This window comes from Athene noctua, chromosome 3, assembly GCF_965140245.1.
Source record: "Athene noctua chromosome 3, bAthNoc1.hap1.1, whole genome shotgun sequence".
NCBI lineage: Eukaryota > Metazoa > Chordata > Aves > Strigiformes > Strigidae > Athene > Athene noctua.
In genome coordinates, this window is record NC_134039.1 from 3,852,008 (window position 1) to 3,874,712 (window position 22,705).

The 22,705-nt window shown below is 42.4% G+C and overlaps 1 protein-coding gene across 1 annotated transcript in view; it reads right to left on the reverse strand.

Moving 5' to 3' along the window:
- Positions 1-1,486: 1,486 nt before the first annotated feature.
- The window catches only part of LRP6 (LDL receptor related protein 6), a 127,088-nt gene continuing 105,869 nt past the window's right edge, over positions 1,487-22,705 (reverse strand). Inside the window, exons 14-23 of the mRNA XM_074901800.1 lie at positions 21,022-21,233; positions 20,634-20,824; positions 16,022-16,231; positions 14,580-14,705; positions 12,426-12,662; positions 10,582-10,692; positions 8,530-8,760; positions 7,159-7,295; positions 5,881-5,978; positions 1,487-4,079 (exon numbers count right to left, since the gene is read on the reverse strand). Coding sequence (XP_074757901.1) covers positions 3,788-4,079; positions 5,881-5,978; positions 7,159-7,295; positions 8,530-8,760; positions 10,582-10,692; positions 12,426-12,662; positions 14,580-14,705; positions 16,022-16,231; positions 20,634-20,824; positions 21,022-21,233 — 1,845 coding nt within the window. The 3' untranslated portion in view covers positions 1,487-3,787. The remainder of the gene's footprint in view (positions 4,080-5,880; positions 5,979-7,158; positions 7,296-8,529; positions 8,761-10,581; positions 10,693-12,425; positions 12,663-14,579; positions 14,706-16,021; positions 16,232-20,633; positions 20,825-21,021; positions 21,234-22,705) is intronic.

Here is a 22,705-nt window from a genome sequence, read left to right on the forward strand (position 1 = left end):
ACCTTGGTATCCAAAAGCAGTGGAGAAATGAGCCGTGCTCCTTCGGAAGGATGCGGCATGACATGGCAGGTGTGATTTTAAAAGGCAAGATTAGGTCTCATGAATGTTGCCATTTAAACATGCTATGCTCCTGTTGATCATGCATGTTGATCTAGTTTTCAATAAATTGTGCTGTATGTCCTTATTAGTTTTTTTTCTTAAACTACAAAGGGCTATTCCTCTCCTGATTGAGCATGGCCAGCTATTTCCATCGCCAGCCAGCCAGCTAGGAACACTCCTCAGGTATCTACACAGGGGAAAAAGTGCACAAAGATTACTCCTGTTGATACCTCACTGTGTATGTACTCGATGGTGTAAGATAAAGGCATTTGTGTTTAGTTTAAAAGACAAGGAGCAGCTTCACTGATGTCAGTGAGACCACTTGGGTGCTAATGCTACAAACCCACTTCAGCATAACGATCCCCTGAACTGCCATCTGTCTGTTATCTGCAGTCCTAACAGAAGAAGTGGGAGAAAGCATGATCCTCACTGAAGGAAAGAGAGAATATGAATCATGGCTGGCTCAGCAGCGGAGAGGAACAGAGAGGAACTGTTCAGTCCCCATGTTCAAATCAGTCTCTATGGTTTATCCACTGGGAACGCATCAGGTGTGTGTACTAGTTGCATCAATGCTTCTGTAATTTGGAGATCTGCCCAAAAGGAGCTTCACAGATCATCAACTCTTTCAAAATTTTACTCTAGATTTACTAAGAAAATACATGTACTTGCAAAGGCAGATCACAGTTCCCAGTAAATAAATTCTTTGGTTAGGTTAGTCCAGACGAGAAACAGTCTGCTCTCTATGCTGGTGACCTTCAGTGGAAAACCTGAGTCTGTCCACTTTGTTCCTCTTCATGTGAACCTCCCAGAGGCAAACCACTCAAAATATGTGACGCACAAATGGAAACATAGGCATCAAAAAGACTTGATCAAATCCTACACTGAATTATACGTCCACCCCATCGAGTTCAGGCGAGTTATGTGTTGGCATAAACTAGCAGAGAAGGCAGGCAGCATGACCCACACACAGAGAATATTTTTCTTCTACAGAACCCTCGCTGGAATTAACACACTTATGAATTTACCTGCAGGAAGTCCCCTCCAAGAGGAAGCCTCAGGGAGGCAGGCCAATGCACCAGAAAGAGGATACCACTCCTTAAGCTCAACTACCTTGAGAGTTTTTCAAACAGAAATTGGCACACTGAAAAAAGTATTTTGCAAGAAGAGACCATTGCCATCGCAGTACAAGCACTTGGACTGAGATACAACAATGCAATATTCTTCTGAGTTCATTAGTGCAAGTTTCCACATGTGAACCCCACACGGAATGCTGCACATGAAAAAAATGTAAACAACAGAGAAGTTTCTAAATTCTCATCGGTGTGCCAGCCTCAACACCCCCTGCCCCGACACACCCGCCCTCCCCCCCTTCATATAAATGGTTTTGAGTTCCCTTATAGTTCACAATACCCTCCTCAACATCCATCCTGCTGGAGAACACAAACAAGCTTCTTCACCAGCAAGGAAGAGCCAGAAGAACAGCTACCACGATTCCTAGATACCTAGAATGAAGCTGGGCAAAACAAAAACCCACCTTAGTACGCCAGATCCAGGGATCAACTGCAATAGCCTGGAGACCGCTAAGGCTTTTTAAAGTTTCCTCAGGTATCTTGGACTACTAGAAAGACCCTTTATTACAGCTGGAATCCCAATGCTGTGGTTTTCCTTGGAGCTGAAACCAAGAGCGGCAGCACTAGCAAGAATTACTTGTCACTAATTCTGTCAACGCACGAATTAAAGCCCATGCCACATCTTCAGATTCTTTCTTTTTTTAGTTGAAACTGGCTGGCTAACAAGCAACAGAGAACAGTAACACCCCAACGGCACCTCCGAAGCGTTGTTATGCCCATACTGTGCCCAAAGGCTGGGAGGCAGAAGCTCCTCAGTCCCTTTGTTCTGAGAGAGAGGGCTCAGAGGGCCGGGTCTTTGAAGGCATCGAGCACCTTCAGTGGATTTGATGTCAAAAGAAGGTGTGAATGCATAATGCCATCTAAGATCAGGTATACTGTGAGCTCTACTGCAGCCAAGGCAAATTCAAAACACTGCAATGGAGTCGAAGAGGAGTTAATAATACCCTAGGTCGCCCCTCAATCTACACAAATAATGTTTTCACTTGATTATATACTTGCCCTGTCAAAATCACCGTGGTGAGACTGACGGGAGAAGGGGCTAAATATGATAATATACAAAAATAGAGATGCGAATATAAAAATGGTTTCGTTAAGAATATCTTAAAATTTGACATTCACAGCGGTTAATACTAAAGTATTAAACTCACACCACGCAAAAGAGGAGGTATGACAAAATCATACTGAGAAAAACTCGCTTTACCTAACACAAAGAAATCATGAGCAGTTAATACAGCATGGGAAACCCTTCCAATGATCGAAACATCTACTTATTTTTTTTTTTTTTTTATGGATAGTTGCTCCGCTGAAAGTTAAATGCTTCCTTACTAGGAAAAAATAATATATATATTTTTATATATATGATTTGTATACCGTGATATCAATATACACTGAAAGTACTGCAAGGATATATTATTCATTTACAGTAAAACTAACAATCCACGGTTAAATTTATAGTTTATAAATATGCTGTCTATATTATATGTGGTATAAAAATATTTGACATTTTGTGGGCACTAGGTCAAAATAAGGTTTTCTTTTTTAAGGGACTAGAAATCATTCAGGTATATGCATATTACCCTTGTCAATCACGTGAAAATCGTACTGACCTGGTACAAAACGGAATCCTACCATGCTGGCAAAACGAAGAAGGTATGTAGAGCATGATACTCACTGCATGACGAGGCTAATTAGAAGAAAAAAAAAGAATTTACAGCAGCCCAGTTCTAGCAGTACTTTAAATAAGGAGATCGTGATTTAAAGTGACACGGGCAGGAAGAAAGGATGCAGAAGAGATGGGAAAAGCTAAACAGGAGAAAAAAAGCAAACTTTTAAAATATACCCAACAAAAATAATTGAAATTCCAGAAGCTGGGAGAGAGCTCTAAATGCTCTTGTTTGGTAAATGCATTAAGGAAAAACAGAGGTGTATTCATTTAAAGAAGTATGTGATTATTTTTCTGGATTCACTGCTACGATTGCTGTATTCCTGTAGAAAACAAAGCCCTTTGTGTAAGGTTAAGATCTGTCCTGACTGCATTTTCAAGTTTAACTTTAGTTGCTGGCCCTCCGTAGTTAACATAGAGGTTTATTTGGCTACTTCCAAGTATCTATGGTATGCTGCTCTGAGACGGACTTCTTTATCATTAATTACTTTAAACATTTTTGGTATTGACAAACCCCACATCTCGCCTCGCTGGACAAGTAACACATCCTGGTCCTTCTGTTTCCTTATGTGCTCAGTCACTTCACTGGATTAAGGCATGTTTTTGTGTTCCATTTGCAAAAATAAAAACTTTTTGTACAAATGTCTGGGTTCTTTTATACAAAAATTTTTTTCTTCTTATGGCACAAGCAGCAGTTGCTGTTTAAGAAAATATATAAATATCCTTTTTCTTCTGTACAAATATCTTCAGTATTCCTCCACCCCATTTAATAACATTTAACTGTACACTGTCCTACCTCATCCTTCGCCGAGAGCTCCCTCCCCCCTCCCCAGTAAAACGTTTTGTATTTACACTTCCACGGCGGAGGCAGATAACGGGGCGGGGGGGCTACCCCTCATGAGGAGTCCGTGCAGGGGGACGGCGGCGGCGGGTAGAGGTGGTGCGAGTAGCTCCGCTCCGTGTAGGGGGATGGCGGGCAGCTCTCGTAGTTCTCCTCCGCCGACAGGTACTGGCTGCGGGGAGTGGGCGGCGGGGGGACGGGCTCCGAATCGTAGTTCAAGTCACTGGTGTAGCCCTTGGCCGTGGCTGCCGTGACCCTTCGGCTGGGGGCATAGTCACTGTCACAGACATCCGTGCTGCAGGGTGTCGTGGGAGGTGCAAAATGCCGGTAGCTGTAAGGCCTGTAGCTGTGGTGGGGGGGAGATTTACGGGGAAAGAGTCAGAATATAGAAAAAAAATGTGTGTTCTGGGTGACAGGTGACTGAGCCAGCAGCGGGTAAGCCAAGGTGGAAAGGGAGAGCAGGTCAACCTCTCTGCAGAAAACAGGCAGCATCGTGCTCTTCTCTCTCTCAGGCTGTGAACTCGTTAATTCCCCTGCAGAAGGGCCACCTTTGCACTACAGTGTCAGTCAAATCGTAACAACTAGTGAAAGGGATGGCAATTATTAATTATCTACGGAAAATAGGCTCCCTCAGGACTTACTTGAGCTAGAGAAGAAGTTGCTCCTAAGACAGTGGGGCAGGAAGGGCATGGGGAGAGGGAAGAATAGCTGTATTGCAATTATATGGAGAAAATATTCTGTTTCCATTATGCAATTCATGAATACTGACTTCCAAGCCCGGACAGGGAGACTGAAAATGGCCTGGCACATTCAGAGCAGTCAGGAGAATTGCTCACCAGAGCAGTAACGGGGATGGAATTCCCAAAGGCTGCTACTACAAAACATCTTTTAAAATGAGCCCAAGGTATTTTAAAGAAAACAAACTAGAAATGGAGGTGCTTGGCAGCTACAACTATCAGCATCACAGTCAGTTGTTGGGGGCGGGTGGGGACGCAGCTCCTCTATATTCAAGTCAGAACGTTCAGAAAGATGGGAGGATCAGAAGCAGCAAAGCCAGGGTTTATTCTTGGGTGGGGGAGCGTTTGGAAACATTCAACCCTGTGCTACCACCCCTAATACCATTTATAATACTAAAAGTCACATCAGCTAACCAGCGATCAGCATGATTCATGCTGGTGCCAAACTTCAGGTTTCTTTCATTAGAAAATTACTCATCATTTTAAAAGATTTTTTTTTTTTTATATGGCTGCAAGGGATCATTATAAACATCTGGTCTGACCTTCTGCACAACAGAGGCCATATTTTCTGCTAATGGAGAAGAGATGTCTTTTCAGCCCCAGAGACCTCATTATCCAAAAGCCCCCAAAGGCTCTGTGTTAGGGAGGCATTTCTTTCAGCAGACAAATACAGCACTCTCTTCTCATTGACCAGATCTACTAGTGATTTGGGAGGGGAACCTTCACACCCTGGGGTACTAGGTGTCTCTCTCTATTTTTGGTAACTAGTTATAAAATGGTAATGAACTCTAGCATCTTACAGGGACGGTAAGAAAGATAGGTTCAAGTAAACAGAGATAAAGCTTTCATGCCCATAAATACTAGAGTCAGAGAAAATAAGCAAAATGTTAGCAACCTTCTTCAGATATTAACCCTTGATATGTCAACCTAGAACTGCTGAACTCTATTTAGGCCCTAATATTAGTGCTACTTCTGACCTACTATCCAACCTTCCTCCGCATGGTCTTTGCCTATCATTTCTGACAATTACATAACAAATTATTTATGACAGAAGCCTAAAAAAAGGGCAGCGTTCACTCCAGGGTAAGTATTTTTGGCTCAAAGTTATCATGGTACCAGGTTTCTTTTGGCATTTAGCCGATTTTGTGATGAGTGTTGGCATTCCCCCTAAAGCAATATACCTGAGAGGTGCACCACTAGCCCACTTACTGTAGGATTTACCTCAAACAGTGCTGCACGTACACGCATGCTCAGTGACATGATAGATGTGAACCCATCCAAGCACCTGTTCTAGTGCTTGCACAATTAGGGCCTTTGATTGCAATTCTTACGGAGCAGAGGCTCTTTTTATTATGCATTTTCTCCACTAACTGCTTTGATCCTGACAGAAGCTACTGTAATAGTAATTACCTGTAGGATCTATGAGTGGATGGGCTGTTTGAAGAATAACCAAATTCCATGGTATAATGTGAACGTTCAGTAGCTGGTGATGGTGGTGGGTTCAAAATCTAAGGGGGAAAAAAAAATGAGAAAAAAGCCACAGTTAAAAAAAGCCATGAAGGAGACTCAAGAAAACATCACTTTATAAATTTTCTTTCTAGTACTGTTTAACAGGAACCTTAAGCTAAGAACTGCATGCATAGCCCCTCCCAACAAACAGGATTTTTCTTCTGTTTATTCCCCAATTCTTTAACAGACACTGGGAATGCCACCTGTTACCATTCACACAGAAGCTATTACTAAGTTCTTCTCAGAAAACACCGACTGCCGTTGCTATTCTGACATACCCAGTGCCAAAAAGAAAAGTTGAAGCTAGCTGTTCAATACTAGATTGTCACTAGGGAGACCACCGCCCTAGGCAAACTGGCAGATGTCTGCTCCCGCTAGCTGCAGTCCCCAGGTATTATGCCGTTTATAATATTTGCAGCGTGCTGTCCAAGGCAAGCATTTCTTCCCTATACAGGCATGCTTTTACTGCACAAACAGTTTTTTGATTAATTTAAAGATCTAATGTGATAGGTTGGTTCGTGGAACTGAAAACAGTTGAAGATTTCAGCCTGCACGGGCTGAGCACGTAACTGTTTATCACTCATTAGGGGCTTGGTGGACTTCACAGAAATATCTAAAACAACCACCAGGGATGCTAGAAGAAAAGATACAGGGAGCCCTCTAGGGCTAGTACCAACTTTTATATAGTATCTAGTCCAGCACACTACCCATTTGTGACTAGAAGAATGCTACAGAGTCGTAAGACACTTATTTACTTGTCACTTGCAAGGCACATGACACAAAATGTCATTTTAATTCTTTGTAAGGTCTATACAGACTCAACCATAGTTTTACCTCCAGAGGCACATGGCAGAGTATAATGAAAGGAGATCACTCTGCCAGAGCTGCTCAACATTTAGAGGCATTTTTTTTTAATCTCCCCTGACATTCAATTTAACATCTTTTTCTGGCACTGAGCTTTCTCACAACTTTTTAGAATTAACAGAAAATTCCTATACTGTTTTAGAAAAAGACGTATCTCCTCTCCCTCCCCCCTTTCAGTATCATTCCATATTCAAACAAGTTTAGTAGGCTAGAAATTTCAAACAGAACATGCATCTGTCAATTGATTATCCTCAGAAAGACACTGGCCACTTCCCTGAAAGTTATTAAAGGTCTGTGAATAACAGAATGACTTACTGGAGGAAAGTAAGTGCCTTTGGTACTTGAAGAACTACTGGAGGAGGCGCCAGTGACATGAGCCCTGTCATAGGGTGGCCCGCTGCTCCCTCCCATGATGCTGAGGGAGCTGATCACCGATTTACCTCGAGACATCCCTGAAGAACAAAGATGTATGTCAACATTCAATTCTTTGAAGAAAACAGAGAAAAGAAAGCTTAGAAAAATAATCTAGAGGATGACAGCAGGATAAACACAACTCCTAAAACCAAAATTAATCATCTTGGTATTAAGAGCAAATCCAGCACTCCTTGATGGACAACTGGAGTGAAGACTGACAGGGAATAAACATTTTTTTGTTTCAGTACTCAACTGCAGGACTTGGCACTGGGCTATACTAGAGCTGTGTGAAGAGAAACACATTTCTTTCACTTGAATGGCTGGAAAAGACTTGAGAGAACAGGCATTCAGGCACTATTTCTATGCCTCAGAATAAAACATGAAACCGACACTGACCACCTCAACTGAGCAACTGAAATTTGTGCAAGAGAAGAGAGGGTTTGTGTTCTTTCATTTCCACACTGTTAAGTGAGCTTTTGCTACTGGACTGAAGCACGCTGGCAGGGTGTCCAAGCAGGAACCGGGGAGGTATGCCACTGTGCTCGAAATAGTGGTGGAAATTCTGCTCAAAGACTTTTTTTATGAAAGCAGGTTATTACAGGAAGCAAAGAAATTTGGTGTATTATTTTAAACCTCTAACAGCCTCACAGAACCTCTGGGTTCTCACTGGAACCTGCTGGATCCAAAGCCACAAGTTGCAGTATGTATTTAATCTATAGAAAAAGCAGAACGCAGACAAAACCAGAAGCAAGGTACATAAATGAAGTGCAACACTGTGATTAAGTCTTAACTTTTTAAACAGCAGTAGCATCACGTTCTTGGATTGGCGTTGGAAACTTCATCATCAGACAAAATAAGCTGAGACCATCTTTATTGCTGGTCATTACAGACTTTGCAGAAGTTTCACAAGTGTACAAATCCAGTCTACAAATCTAACAGGAATAATTACATCATGTTTAAAGTCCCCTGAATGCAACTCTTATCCTGTACTGTCATGACACCTTGCTGATAGTCCAAAAAGAGGCAGGTCTAGTAGCAAAAGAGGAGAACTCCCACAGCTCTAAGTTTGAGCTTAGGGTTCTAAGTATCTCAGTGCAGGTAAAACAGCAGATCATTATTCTAAAGAAAGATTGTGACAAGCCTTGACAGTCCTGGCTTCCAACAGTTTCTAGGAATTATGCATCTGGCATGGACATCTCCTGTGCAAACACACACAGTATCCTCAGCTACAACTATGTGGTGCCAAAGAGCAGGATCACACCATTTACTCACCAGGAAGAGATCCTGACAAAGAGCTTGGGTGAGGCACATAACCAAGAGGTACAGAGGCTGGTCCGTGCACCACGTAATCATTGGTCATTGTTTCCCCATCTCCCTTCATGCGTGGGCACAGCACCCTCTGGCAGATGAAGTACATTGCTCCAACCACAAAAACTGTAAGGATCACGCCGATGATGGAGCCTATTGTGTTGTTGGGCTGTGGCGCAGGCTCCTCTGTTGTGTCTAAAAGGAAAAAGGAAAATCAGACCGTGTAAGTTAATCCGACAGCTTCATGTACCAACATCAGTTTTTCCTGACATCTTTCCACACAGGAAAAAAATAAAAGCCTCCTCGGCAGACAACAGCTTTCAAATTAATACATGGGAGGAACAAACAGGCACTGGGACAGGTCTGTTTAAAGACTCTGAGTGTTGATAAAGGCTATGTGTGCACAAGATGGCCTCACCCATGCAGAGAGGCTTCCGAGTCACAAATGTCAGGAAACGACAGCACACACACGTGCAGGGGGGCTGAAGGACCAGGTCCTGACTTTGCTGCAATGCTGACAGGCAGGGCTACCCTCTGGACTTGATGAACAAGACCTGCAGCCACGAGTCCAGATGGCACGGTGCTGGGGACTCCAGTTGTGCTTTTTCTTGTCATTAAAGACGATGACAACGACTTTTTGTGTTGCGCCTCATCACGTAAGCACCCAGGTTATCGCTCAACAGATCAGCACTCCCTCTTCTTAGCTGTGTTAACATTCACTTATGCTGAACCAGTGATGAATTCTGGTTTTGCTGCTATTTATTAAACTACCTAACCTACTCCACATCTGACCTACACTGTCGGTTACAGATATAGCTGAGCATCAGCTTTAGAGGTGCCATCCTTATGAGGAATCTGTATCTGAAATGATTATTCAACAGTCAAAATGAGTGGCTTTCCCTACAATACCAATTCTAAGCAATGACATTTCTGGGAATAACTGACAACCCCCTGCCTGTGCTTCATGAATTTGACAAGAAAAGCAGACTTTAAAGTATTTTCCTGTTCTAGTCAGTGTTTTACATCTTATCCATTACTGAAAGTCTTTTCTTCAACACATTTTCTTCTCCCTGAACACCAGCCCCACACTTTAACCAGCTTGTCACAGTCTACAGAGATAAGCAAACAGACTTCTGATCATACTGAAGAGGGACAGTGACAACTGCAGTCGTACTCTGGGTGGGCTAATTTTCCATCCTCTGTTACAAAACCAGAAAATACATGAACTCTAATAAAGATAACTGTACACGTCTGTGATAATGCCACTAATAACTTGGTAGCATGGCAGAACATCTCCTATTACTCCTTAAGATCAAGGGTCCAACTGTGGCTTTGCATTTTCAAGTTATGCATGTGTCAACCGTGATATACGGATCTCTAACGCAAGAAGAGATGTCCCTATTTGCAATTTCTTTTAAAGCACCAACACTGAATACGAACTTTCAAGTTGGAATTTTAAAGTCAGTGGTTTTCTTGCAGAGCCCTGGAGATTTCAAGGTAGGGGATATCACATGTTACAAATCATAAATCAAGCTCAAAATTACATCTTTTCAAGATACAAAGGAAATTTTAGAAGGTTTACTCTATAAACAGAGTGCTCCTCTGATTCTAAAAGCACCTGCTATTAATTCTCAGGATGAGAAAACCATGAAGCAGAGCAGTTATATATAAAAGCCTCACGCTGCTAGAAAGATATTTTTTTTGAACACTGGACCAACTCAGCATACTAACAGATTGTAGAAAAACAAACCCTTTTATTTCTTTTAAAAGTTTAAAAAGGTAAGTGGAAAAATTACTAGCCTGCTCTGCCTCAGAGACTACTCATTCAGAGTACTGGTTATTTTTGCTATTCCTATTCCACCACATTGTGCACTGACTGCATGATGGTAGTTATGAGCAGGAGCATTCATTTTGGGAACAATTAATTCAGTTTGATTGGCAGAATAAACTCAGAGAAGGTAAGAAACAAATTTCAGATGCTGCAATCAAGTCTCTAGTCTCAGGTATTACACTTACAGCATCCTTGCTCATCTGAGCTGTCACTGCAGTCCAGGTTGTGATCACATTTCTTGCTTTTCCCAATGCACTGCCCACTGGCACAGCGGAACTGGTCGGTTAAACAAAGCACTGGAAAGAGAAACCCCCCACATACACCAAGAATCAGTATCAAAGACTTTAAAATGATTAAGAAAACAAGACACCAAAGCATACAACAAGAAGTATCTTAGGAGAGTTTAGACAGCTGCTAGCTTCATTTATTGAAATAGCCAGTGTCACACCAAGTCCCTCATGACATCTGTGCAGAAAAAGTGTTTCAGTGTCCTGTTGAGGATATTGCACAGTGGGTAGCTGGTGCTTACTGCCTGTTTATAACAAGGACACTACAAAATAAAGTTACCTTGACTAAAATAACTCAGAAGCAGAAGGCCACTGAGAGCACAGGCACTTGTCCTAGGCCACACTTATTGCAAAATTATTATAAAAAGCCTCAACTCTAATAACCTACTGTAATATAAGAGATACAAATTAAGTTATTAAAAATAAATCTGCCAAACCTTGATGAAAAAATTGTTTAAGAAAGGTAAATGTGGTTTCTCAATGCCCTTGTGTTCTTCCTGTAAACCAGAAAACTCCTTGATCATGGGACAACATATTTCACTTGGCATTATGTTTTTAAACTGAAATGAAAGACAGAAGATAAAACTGGAGCTTTGCCAGTACACTGAAAAAATAAACTACCGCTTTGGGAAAAAAGGTGCTGCAGGCAAGGTGCTGGCTGCTGTTGTTTATACATATTTTTGCCTCCTGTTTCTCATAAATCTAGAAATTCTTTCTGACTTCAGTTGAATTAAGAAGTTAAACTAAAGGCTTTTCTGGTCTGTAATCAACTTGAGTCCTCTGAACAACAGGGCCACTTTGAAGGCGATGAACTGGATGGCTGGATGGCAAGTGGGAAGCTAACTTCAACAATGTATTTTCAGATGTCAGCATCTCATCTGGCTAACAATCACCTTTCATCACACAGGAATTTCTGCATCGGTCTGTATGTTTTTGTTTGAGCTGGAGCACATCTTTTGGAAAGAAGTTCTGCTGATTCAAAGACCCTTAGACGGTCTCTTCAAAGAAGGAAAAATGTACTAAAAGGATATAGAGAAGAGGAATCCTTTCAAGCTTACAAGCTGTCCCTACAACTCTCTATTACTTGGGTAGCGGGGAAAGGAAGGGCGAGTTTACTCAAGTTTTGCTTTGTATAGTGGTGGGGTAGTTCAGATTCCACCAGCATAACCCATCCTTTCCAAAATTAAAAGAACTTAATTCTCATTGTGTTGGCAACAGCACTTCCCTCTGTAATGACGGCTCAAATACTCTCTTTTGCTGTGCTCTATAGGAAGTTGAGGTCTCCAGAAATCCTGTCTGTCTCTTACTCCTGCTTACTCAGAAATCTTGTCTCTTACTCCTACTTACTCAGAAAAGCTTAACTTCATTTTGTTCAGGTACTATAAAATAAACAATCCCAAGACCTTTACTTGCTACAAGGTATATAAAAAACTATGACAAGGATTTGCTCCGCTTTGTAATTCACTCCCAGTCACCAGGTCCTTATAGCTTAAAAACATTCCACATTCAATAGTACTTTTCACAAACAGAGCTTAAATCACCATGCAGGGGATCGGCGTTATTTCCATTTCACAGGTGGATAAACTAAAGTATGGAGTTGTGAAATAATTTCCCATTTTACAGACCAGTTTAAAAGCTAGCAGAATGTCAGATCACTCCAAATCCTAGTCAGGAGTAACTCTGGTATTTATCAGTGTCCCCACGACAGCTGTTTTCATCACACTTTGAAAGATCCTCTCTACCTTCGCAGTTCTTCTCATCTGAGTTGTCCTGGCAATTTGCTTCACTGTTGCACCGGAGGGCACTGTCTATGCACTGTCCACTTTCACACTGGAACTGGGTGTCTGAGCACACCGGGCAGTTCTTTTCATCACTGTGATCTTCACATTCAGTAAAACCATCGCAGCGCCAGGCCACCGGGATGCAGTCAATCTCACCTGTGAAACAGGTGAACTGCTGAGGGGAGCATGTTGGTGGTTCTTTAAAAATCAAGCAAACAAACAAAAATTAAAAATCCAAGTGAACAAACAGTAGATCAGGACAGGTAAGGATAAGAAGATCTCAGCTGGTTTGATTTATCGAGCAGCTGCTAAATGTGCCATGACATAAAGTAACTCCCACCTCCGCTCTGCAAGTCATTTGTGCAGATCTTGAGCCCCATGTGACTGAGGCAGCCTCACATCCATGGAGGCTCATTAGACAAAGAACAAGAGAAACAGAGAAACATGCACACTCAAAACAATTATTTTCTTCCCTTCCTACTTCAGCCTTACACCCTTCTCTTAGCAGGTCTTCAAAAGTCATTTAAAGTCAACACGCTTTTCTACTCCCCCTTTCCTGCAACACCACTGTATACACAACCGATGGCTCACTTTCTTTTTAATGCTCAACAGTCGCTGTATAGAAAATGTTAGAAGGACGTAATGCGCTGCAGATGGATGCACTGTGACTCAATGTCTAGTTATGTGCCCTCGACAGCTCTGCTCAGTCAAAATTCTCTTAAAACAACAAAAAACTGCTCCATATAGTCAAGTCCTGCTATCTCAACACAGCTGTTAGCTGTTATTTAACATTTACTACAGTAACTGTTAATCTCATGCAGTAAGTGTGGATTTTTTTTCCCCCTTTTTTTAATCCTCCCTTTTCTCCCCCCTGCTTTTGGCCTGGTATTAAACTTGGTCTGAGAAAATATCTGGATTATGTTAGCTCTTGTTCCATTGTGAGACCACACGTCGCCTTGATGGCGAGAAGATTGCATAATAAATCCATTCAGTACGGTGGCACAAAGAGATCCAAGCACCAAAGTGCCTCTCCTCTTCCCCATTTCATCCCCACCCTTGGAGGCATCAGGGTGTGGGCTACAGTGGCCGTATCGCCACAGAGGAGGCAACTTGCCCTTCTGGGACTGCAGTTCAGAAAGGCACGCACAGGGTGAGTTTGAGGAGGACAGCAGAGAAGAATAAAATGGCACAGTCATGGTGTAATGATGCCAGAACGCGAGGCTCTACCACCATTTGAAAATGGAGAACATACAGAGTGATAGAAAAAAAGTAATAAATATCATATAATTAAAAAAAAAAAAAATCAAGTTGAAATCATTCAGTGGTCTTAAATGGAAAGGCTAAACAGAAAGCCTTATTCACAGAATCATCTCGGTTGGAAAGGACCTTGAAGCTCCTCCAGTCCAACCATGAACCTCCCCCTGACCGTTCCCAACTCCCCCAGATCCCTCAGCGCTGGCTCAGCCCGACTCTTCAACCCCTCCAGGGATCCCGGGGACTCCCCCCTGCCCTGGGCAGCCCATTCCAACGCCCAACAGCCCCTTCTGCACAGAAATCCTTCCTCAGAGCCAGCCTGACCCTGCCCTGGGCAGCTTGAGGCCATTCCCTCGGGGCCTGGCGCTGGGGCCTTGGCTCCAGAGACTCATCCCCCCTCTCTGCCCCCTCCTGGCAGGGAGTTGCAGAGGGCCAGGAGGTCTCCCCTCAGCCTCCTCTTCTCCAGACTGAACCCCCCCAGTTCCCCCAGCCGCTCCCCAGCAGACCTGTGCTCCAGACCCTGCCCCAGCTCCGTTGCCCTTCTCTGGCCACGCTCGAGTCATTCAATGGCCTTTTTGGGGTGAGGGGCCCAAAACTGAACCCACTCACCGAGGGGCAGACTAATAAGTGAATTTTTCAACAGCCAACTAGTGAATTTTCCCCTTTTTCTTACTAATCCCTCAGTACTTGCAGATTCAGCTGGGAGGGAGGCAAAGAGGTAAGTGTGTAAAAGCGTGTAACAGCATCTGGTGCACTGTCACACTCTTTCAGCTCAGAAGCCACCCCTAAAGATGGAGACCCCCCTCCTCCCCCAACCCAGAAGCCAGGAGCTCAGTGACACGGAGCCCGGGGAGGACTTACCTCCGCAGGACAGCTCATCCTGCAGCAGAACGAGGTGGACGGGGCAAGAGCAGCGCGTGGTGCCGTCGCCCTTCACGATGCAAATGTGTGAGCAGCCACCATTATCTTGAGAACAAGGATGCTGTCCTGGGATTTAAAAAAAATAAGAAAGACAGGTACTGACAAGAAATCCCCACCTCTTTTTCGACCATTCAGTGATTTTTTTGGTGCACAGGAACTCCTTTCATTACTTCCTTCCCCCTGGGGAGAGCACTACTAAAACCAACTCTGAAAGAGTTGTATTTTGTTGTGTGCATTTTCTCCCCTTTACACACATCAATAATTATCATGCACATCGATCGCTGTCTGTGATCTGAAACAGTGTGAGAATCATGCCACGGTGCCTACTAAAACACCAAACAGTACTCAAAGCATTTTGCTTCTTGTGCAGGGTGGAATTAGTTCTGCAGCACAAACAGAAGCCTTAGTAATACAAAAAGATTCCATACTTCATTTTCTCTATCAAAGACCATTAAAAAAGTAAACTTTTCTAATTTATGAATTCTGAAGCTTCCATACTGTCTCCGAAACTCAAATTAACATGCTCTAGATAAATATGTCTCTTCATTTTAATGTTTAATAAGGACAACATACTTCTCTCGGAACTCCTGACAGATTTACTGAGATTAATAGCAAATAAAACTAGTAGTAGTCTGCACAGATGCTTTAATTAAACATCCCCAGACATTTTTCTACATATTTCTCCAAGGCATGCACCACAGCCTATTAACCAGGTTTATTTCCTCCACTGCTTTAACCATCTCTCTCCCATCGTTTCAAGCACACATGCGGAGGGAAAGGCTGTATCCTGGTAAGCAGAAAACTTTCAGAAGTGCAGCCATGTTCAACACAAATTGTTATTTAATACACACTTCCTTTGTGCAAGGCAACATTGCTCTTCTGTCACTTACTTTCAATCTGAATGGCCACCAATAAAAATTGTTCATTTTGCCTTCAAGGCAGGCAGCCCACTGAAACATTTCCTGCTGGTAAAAGGCCCGGAGAGCTGCGCTTGTCTCAACGGAATAAACACCTAAGAGCAACTCACTAGTGTGTTGCAGCCATCATCGTCTACTAGGGATAATGGGATGTTTCCACTGTGCCTACAGCCACCCAAATGCCAGGTGCCTCTACGGGACCACCAATAAAGTTGTCATCACCAACACAACGTGATGTTGGGTTTGTGATAGATTTCCAGTCCACTGCCAACCGCCCGGAGGAAACAAATTTAATCGCACCCTGGCGAGGTGCAGACACAAAATGATACCAACTTCTGGCCCCTTCCTTCGATCTGCACCGATGTCGATCAGCGACAAGGCAAAACAGGCTCATCTCTCTGCGGCCACTCCTCGCCTCGAGCCCCACAGGCACCGTTTGCACTTGCAGACAGGGATTGCACTTACTGTATTCCTGAACGTTGAGCTCTTTCACAGCATGGATGTCACTGAGTTGTGCAATACGAGCTTGGACCTTTGTACGTCCTTCTCGACCGGTCATATCAATCTTTTCAATCATCTGCTGTTGCCTGTCAATCCAATACAGCCAGTTTTCAAAGACAGTTAGTCCCACGGGCTGCAAGATATTAGAGTCTTCCAAAATGATCCGGTTCGCACCTGTAGAAGGGAAAGAGTGGTTCAGTATTTCAGCTGATTCTAGCTGAGCTATCACAAACATTTTCTACACTACTCACACCACTGTTTTCCAGTACTTTCCCACTACCAGCTAAAACCACAAGAACTCCTGGGTCCTCTGATGCAAGACTGATGCACTTCACAGACAGATAATCAGATTTTTTTTCTACTTTCATCAAGACGACAGTTTTTGTGCTTCAAATACATTTAGTTTATTTAAGCAGCATCTGGAATTGGGGTCTCAGCTCTCATGAGCCTATTCAGTCTTTTATCGATACGATGGGAACTGGTAATTCTTTTCATTCTTCTATCCTTTTTTTGAGAGATTAACTGCTTTGTCTTGGCATACAACAGGGAATAAGATGATGGATTATTAGCTTGAGTTAACTAACACAAGATAAAATTCAAGTGAAGACAAGGTAGTTAGTACTTTTTCACATGAATTATGAGATTAAGGTAAACACTTGACTTCTGACTTCCTCATATTCTTTTGTTTCATCTACATTATCTTCACTAAGGTTTTCATGCTAAATTGGGACTGCTCCTTTCTTTCTAGTGAAGCCTTACTTTCCTCAGTCCCTTTAGCAATCATCGGTAGCAGTCAAGAGGCTTTAGCCCTACACCTCTGAAGACTATCTGTGGATTTTTATGCTAGATTACCTGGCATTAAATGTAGACAAGAGCAACAGCCACACTGCATGGTTAACACTCCACATAAACAGCAGACAGCCCGCAGCTGTTTTAAACATATCCTTAAAGACTGTCCAAAGACAGTGAAGACTTTGTAACCCGTACACAGATGAAAAATATGTTATTCTAAAGCGGAGCTCAAGTGAGGTTTAATCCATGCTTCATTTATTTTACATAATGTGGTCATTAACACTCAAATATTCAGTGAGCTTTATCAGATTCTGAGAATAAAATTACTCACAAACATAAGGAATCTGCTTCCATTTTGAAATGCTGAAACAATATCACACAGTCTAAAACCAGGCCACAGCTTGAAAATTTACATATAAATCCTGGTATTTCAGCTCACTGCTATGCTTTTAGTAGAGTGGGCAATAGCTTTGCCTACGTTCATCCACAAAACAATTTCCAAGAAGTTTTTCTATTCTGTCCTATAAAAATATACTGTAAAACCTGAATATCAGAGAAAAATTCTACCATGTCTGTACCGTGTCCACACAAAATAATGTTATGGGACAAAAGACACATATATTTTATGTTTGTATAATTTGAACAGGTTCTATCCCTTCGTTTTGATAAGTAGCTAAAATGTTTTTTGGCTTGTAGGGAATTTAATTGACAGTATGTCAGTGATGACGACTTACAAACAAATTCAGCTATGAAAAATATATTTATCTCCTTTTCACCAGATGTATACAGCTCTCAGAAGTTAAGCGATGTTCTAAACATTTAGCAAGTGGTAACATCTAAAGCAGAACATGGAAATTCAAATATTAATTCTCAGCTAGACTGGGCTTTCACCCACCACTGTGGAACACCACCAGCGAGGACCTGATTAACAGAAGATGTTGATGGATTCTGAAGGAGGCTATACCCAGACTAATGTAGAAATTAATAGATTAAGTGATGTAAGCCAAACTAAGTGCAACCGTCTATTAACCCCCATGAACATGACTCACTGTATAGGGAAAAGGTAAGAAACAGCAACCTGCGTCTCGAGGAGAAGACAGGCTAAGCTGGGAATAGGGGAAAATGCAAAGATGACAGGAAGGAATATAGTTAAAACTAAGACCTTGACCTACCCAAACAGAGTCTGTACATGCCCTGCTCTGCCATGCCCCATGTCAATCAGCATGGCATTTTGCAGTATGTTCCTAAAGCTCTGAACCTTAAAATTTTCACTCCCTTCATGTCTTAATCTTTCTTTTTAATACTTGTGAACAAGAGTAACGATTTCTGACTAAACCGACACACTGAAATGCCTCCTTCCATAAACCAACAATAAAATCTGAAGCTGGCTCATCAGGGTGCTAGTCCCCTTTATTGGTAGTGTCAGATGAAAGGGAGATGTGATTAAGAGAAGCTTTGTCTCCTGCCCATCACCATTCTCTTTCCAGCAATACCTTTTACAAAAAGACTGAAAAACAAAAGAAATACAAAAAAATCATGACACACCCATAGCTCATTCTATTTCCCCCCAAAAATGACTTAATTCCAGAATCATTAGGCATTTCCAAATCACACTAATTATTCTGGAATAGAAGAACTAATTTCCAAATAGTTTCCATGGTAGGGAGCTAATTGCAGTCAGCTTTTCATAAACAACCCGTTAATCATGTGAAGAATCTGGTTAGCTTCAACAGGATCTCCCATTTGGGCAGCATAACCAAGTCCTAAGTGCATGCCTGAAGGACAGGGAGGAAGAGAGGGATTGCATCACATAAAAGGCATTCTAGCTCTCCTTCTCTTTATGGGTACTGTCATCTACAGAGTCGACAAAGCAAGAGGCTGTGCGTGTTTTTAAGAAGCTAACATGCAGAAAAATTACTCTGCCAGTCAAAAGAGCCTATTCATCAGCATTCCTAAGCTCAGGAATGCATCTCAGCAGTTAGCAATTTATCGTGGTGATTATAGCAATCTACTTGTGGTGCAAACACCAAAAAGCAAGAGAGGTTTTGGAAGGATTTTTTTCTTCAGGTTCTTCGAAAATATGGCAAGCTTTTACCATACAACATCGGCAATCCAACAGCCACATCTTAAAAAAAAAAAAAAAAAAAAAAAGAGGAAGCAGAATCATTGAAACCAGAATGGATTAGAATTTAGACCCATTTCCTCCTCCTCTAGTGTCCTAATTCCTGGCAGATAACAGACAGAGAGGGAAAGAAAGCACGTATGATGTTCTGCTGCCGCCCATTACTGTACTCACACAGAATCTATCTGGGATAGCCCGGAACACACTGAGGTACACCACATCACTTTTTAAAAAAAAAAAACAAAACAATTCACTAACTCAACTCAGTTTACATCCTGCGTTTTAAACCAGTAAACAGTCAGGATATCACAGTCCATCAGTGAACCCTGAATCTTCCAGTGATACACCACGGCAGTCACTGAAAATAATTACTACCTTGCTGAGCCCCGATACCAATCATCTAGAAAATCTGAAACGTTTTCCAAAACAAAAGCTTATTCTAGCAGTTTACTAAAAGGCTGAACACCGCACTGGTGCCAGTGGGATTACACACTGCTGCTTTGAATGAAGGTACCACGTCACCGGTGAAAGACATTACTACAAACCATCACGCTCTTGTTAAGTTTTCAAACCCGCTCACAGATTGCAAAGTGTGTCCTTGTTTTCTTACGTGTCCATTTATGCTTCTGATAGTAGAATAACACTCAGCTGAAGTACAAGGACATACACTATTCACACTGGGGGAGGACTTACTACAGAGAAAGGAGAAATTCTGCCAGTGCCCTGCACTAGCAGCAGGTGCAAGGGGGGCATATACCCCAGGGCCTGAGATGGGTCATACGTGCTCAGAACGTCCTGGCACTCCCAGCACCAACATCCAGCCCAACTTGTATCACAACAATTTACTACCAAAGCCACATGAGACAGCTGAGCTGATCCAGCAGCTTGCTGGATCTCCAGATGGAGACATCTCAGGCTTTCTCACCCAATCTGACTGCATGATTTTGCCTCTTCTCTTGTTCCAGTTCTGGTGGCTTGCTGGACTCTTGCTGAGCCAATTCAGCTTTCCAAAACACTGTTCTCTATTTCTCTTTTCCTGTATATTGTTGTTAGGTTATTGTTTTGCTTATGTGGTTACGTGAGCTGAATCAACTCATAGAGGAGGTCAGACAAGCAGCATAACCAACCTTAGGGAGCAGGCAGAGAGAATTCTGTAGCTGGAAGAGGAAGTTTTTTTGCCTTTTGAGAACAGAGAGATGTTAGATCTGCTCTATCCTTCTCACATCATTTCACCCTAAATGACAGGTACATAAGTGACCTGCACACCTGCTGCTTTAACTCTGCAGGAAAGATTCTTCTAACGGGAAACTTTCCTCTGATTGACAGATTACTGCATCAAAACCAATGCTTTTAAAAACTCCCCTTTCCAAAACTGCTGCAATTTATTTGTGAACTGACTTTGGGAAACCACACAAAGGTCTTGCAGTGAGAAACTGAAGTAAATAGCATGTGTAGCAATTAATAATGCAAATCACAGATAGAGGCATGAGACTGTAAAGGCACACTGCATGAATCATGCACATTCCCTGGCTGGGAATTTAGGGAGCGATTAGAATCACAGTACAGACTGTTTATAGTAGGAAGGAAAAGACGACACCTTTCTCTGCATTCCCCCACACCCACACCACACAAATGAATCACTGAATTAAAGTGCTACTCTACCTGAAAGGTCACTGCTTTCAATTCTCCGCAGGTCTGAGTCAGCCCAGAACAACTTGCCTAGCTGGCTGTCAATAGCTAGTGCTATGGGCTTGCTCAAACCACTGAAAAAAAGGACCTCTCGTTCAGTTCCATCCAATGCTGCTCTCTCAATTTTAGGAGACCTTTCCTGAAGGTTGGTGAAATACATGTATCTGGAATAGGAATGATCAGAGGGAAAAAAAAGTTTATTTGATCTTTCCACATTTTTGTGATACGACCAAGACATCTTAACAAATGCCAAAGATGTTTTTATTCTGACAAACAGAAAAAACAACCAGCAGCAAGAAAAGAATTTGATTCTCAAGACCTTCAGCCTGAATTTGCCCACATCACTATTTCAGCTACGTACCCTTTCTCTGGATTCACCACAATGGCCCTGGGCCTATCTTGATCCCCTTTGAGCACCACTCCCATGGCTCTCCCATCCAGGCGTGTCACATTGATCACATTAGTAGCTTCACAAGTCCAGTAGATGTAGCGGCTGTAGATGTCGATGCTCAGGTCATAAGGCTGCATGTCTAGGTTCTGGTTGGGAACTGGACTTGTCACAACAGTGAGGCTCTACAAAGGAAAGAGACAACCCAGAGAAGAGCATTTAATCTGATCTAACATAAGCAATTTTATTTACTATGGATGCACTACACCAAACTACTTCTCAGGAAAAGGAGGAGGCCAAAACACTATCATAAAGTAGGAAACCTACAAGTCTAGTTGCCCCACCAACACCTTTGATTTGATATAGAAACTTAGTCCCAATGGTTTTTCATAATGGCAATCACATTAGCTGGTTGCAGCTCACAAGACTTAGCAAGTTTGACCAGCAAGTCCAAACTGTCTTTATGTTGAAGGTTTAGGTTCAACTTCCCCATCTCCTCTGTTTTCTTGACAACCCTAAGTTTTGTTTGTACAGACCCAAACCCAGAAAGTTTAGTGCTTTACCACAGAAACACTCGCATCATGACTAATTCCCAAAGCTTCAGCTGAACAGATGAAAACAGAGGCAAAGTGAGGCCAGACAGAGCTTGAAATTCTTGCCTCGCTGTTCTCCACCACCACTGCCATCACACTTGGGTGACATAACATAAGGATGAATAATAAATGAAAGGCAACTCTGCCAACAGACAGAAAGGGCATCAGCTGGTGTGAGACCGTGACTTTAAAGCATTTCCAGCTAGCACCTTTCTGCTCTAAAGTTCTTGCCTTCTGCTGGTCCAGACCTCTGCGGTTCACATGCCTTTCTCTTTTTTAAATTATTTTTTTAAAAAAGAAACTGCACAGTCTCCCTGTAGTGAAAGGTGAACCTAACTGATAACTTTCACGAACTTTTCAGAAAACCCTAAGAGGACTGGTAACTCACAAAACACAACTTCACATAATCTCTTTGGAAAACTTCATGCTTCTGAGGTGAGCCGCCTCCACCCTCTCACCCCCAAATTAAACTTTACCAGAAAATTTGCCTAACTTTCTTATTTGGCTTGTCACTTCTACAGAAGGGTGTGCCTACAAGTCTTGCATTTGTTTATTCTGATGAAGCTGGCAAAAACCTGGTGCCTTTGACTAGGTCTGGGTGTTAAATTATTTAGATATTCTAAAATTAAAATCATTGCTAAATTAAGAGAGTTAAGGCTGAAGGGCATTTCAGTAGGATCCAACTACCACCACACCCACCACCAGAAACCACACACTCTTAAAATTAAACTGAATATAGCACCTCTGTTGTTTAACTTAAGTCTCCCACTGCTCTCTCATTCAAACAATCAGGAAGGAAAAAAACCTTTATTTTAAAACGTGAAAATGAACAAGCAGTCACTACTTATGATTAACCTCGCTATACCTGTATCACCTTTTGATTTTTACCCTACTCTACTGTTTCTGTATTCCCCAAATACATTCTCCTAAGCCTGCTACATCTCTTACGGGTCACTATTCCAACCTCCTCACTCAGTGCCTCTGTGGTTGACATCAGCTCTCTTCCTATCCCCACCAGAACCTGGGAGGCTTCAAAGCTGTGTGCTCACAAAGTCCCACCCTCT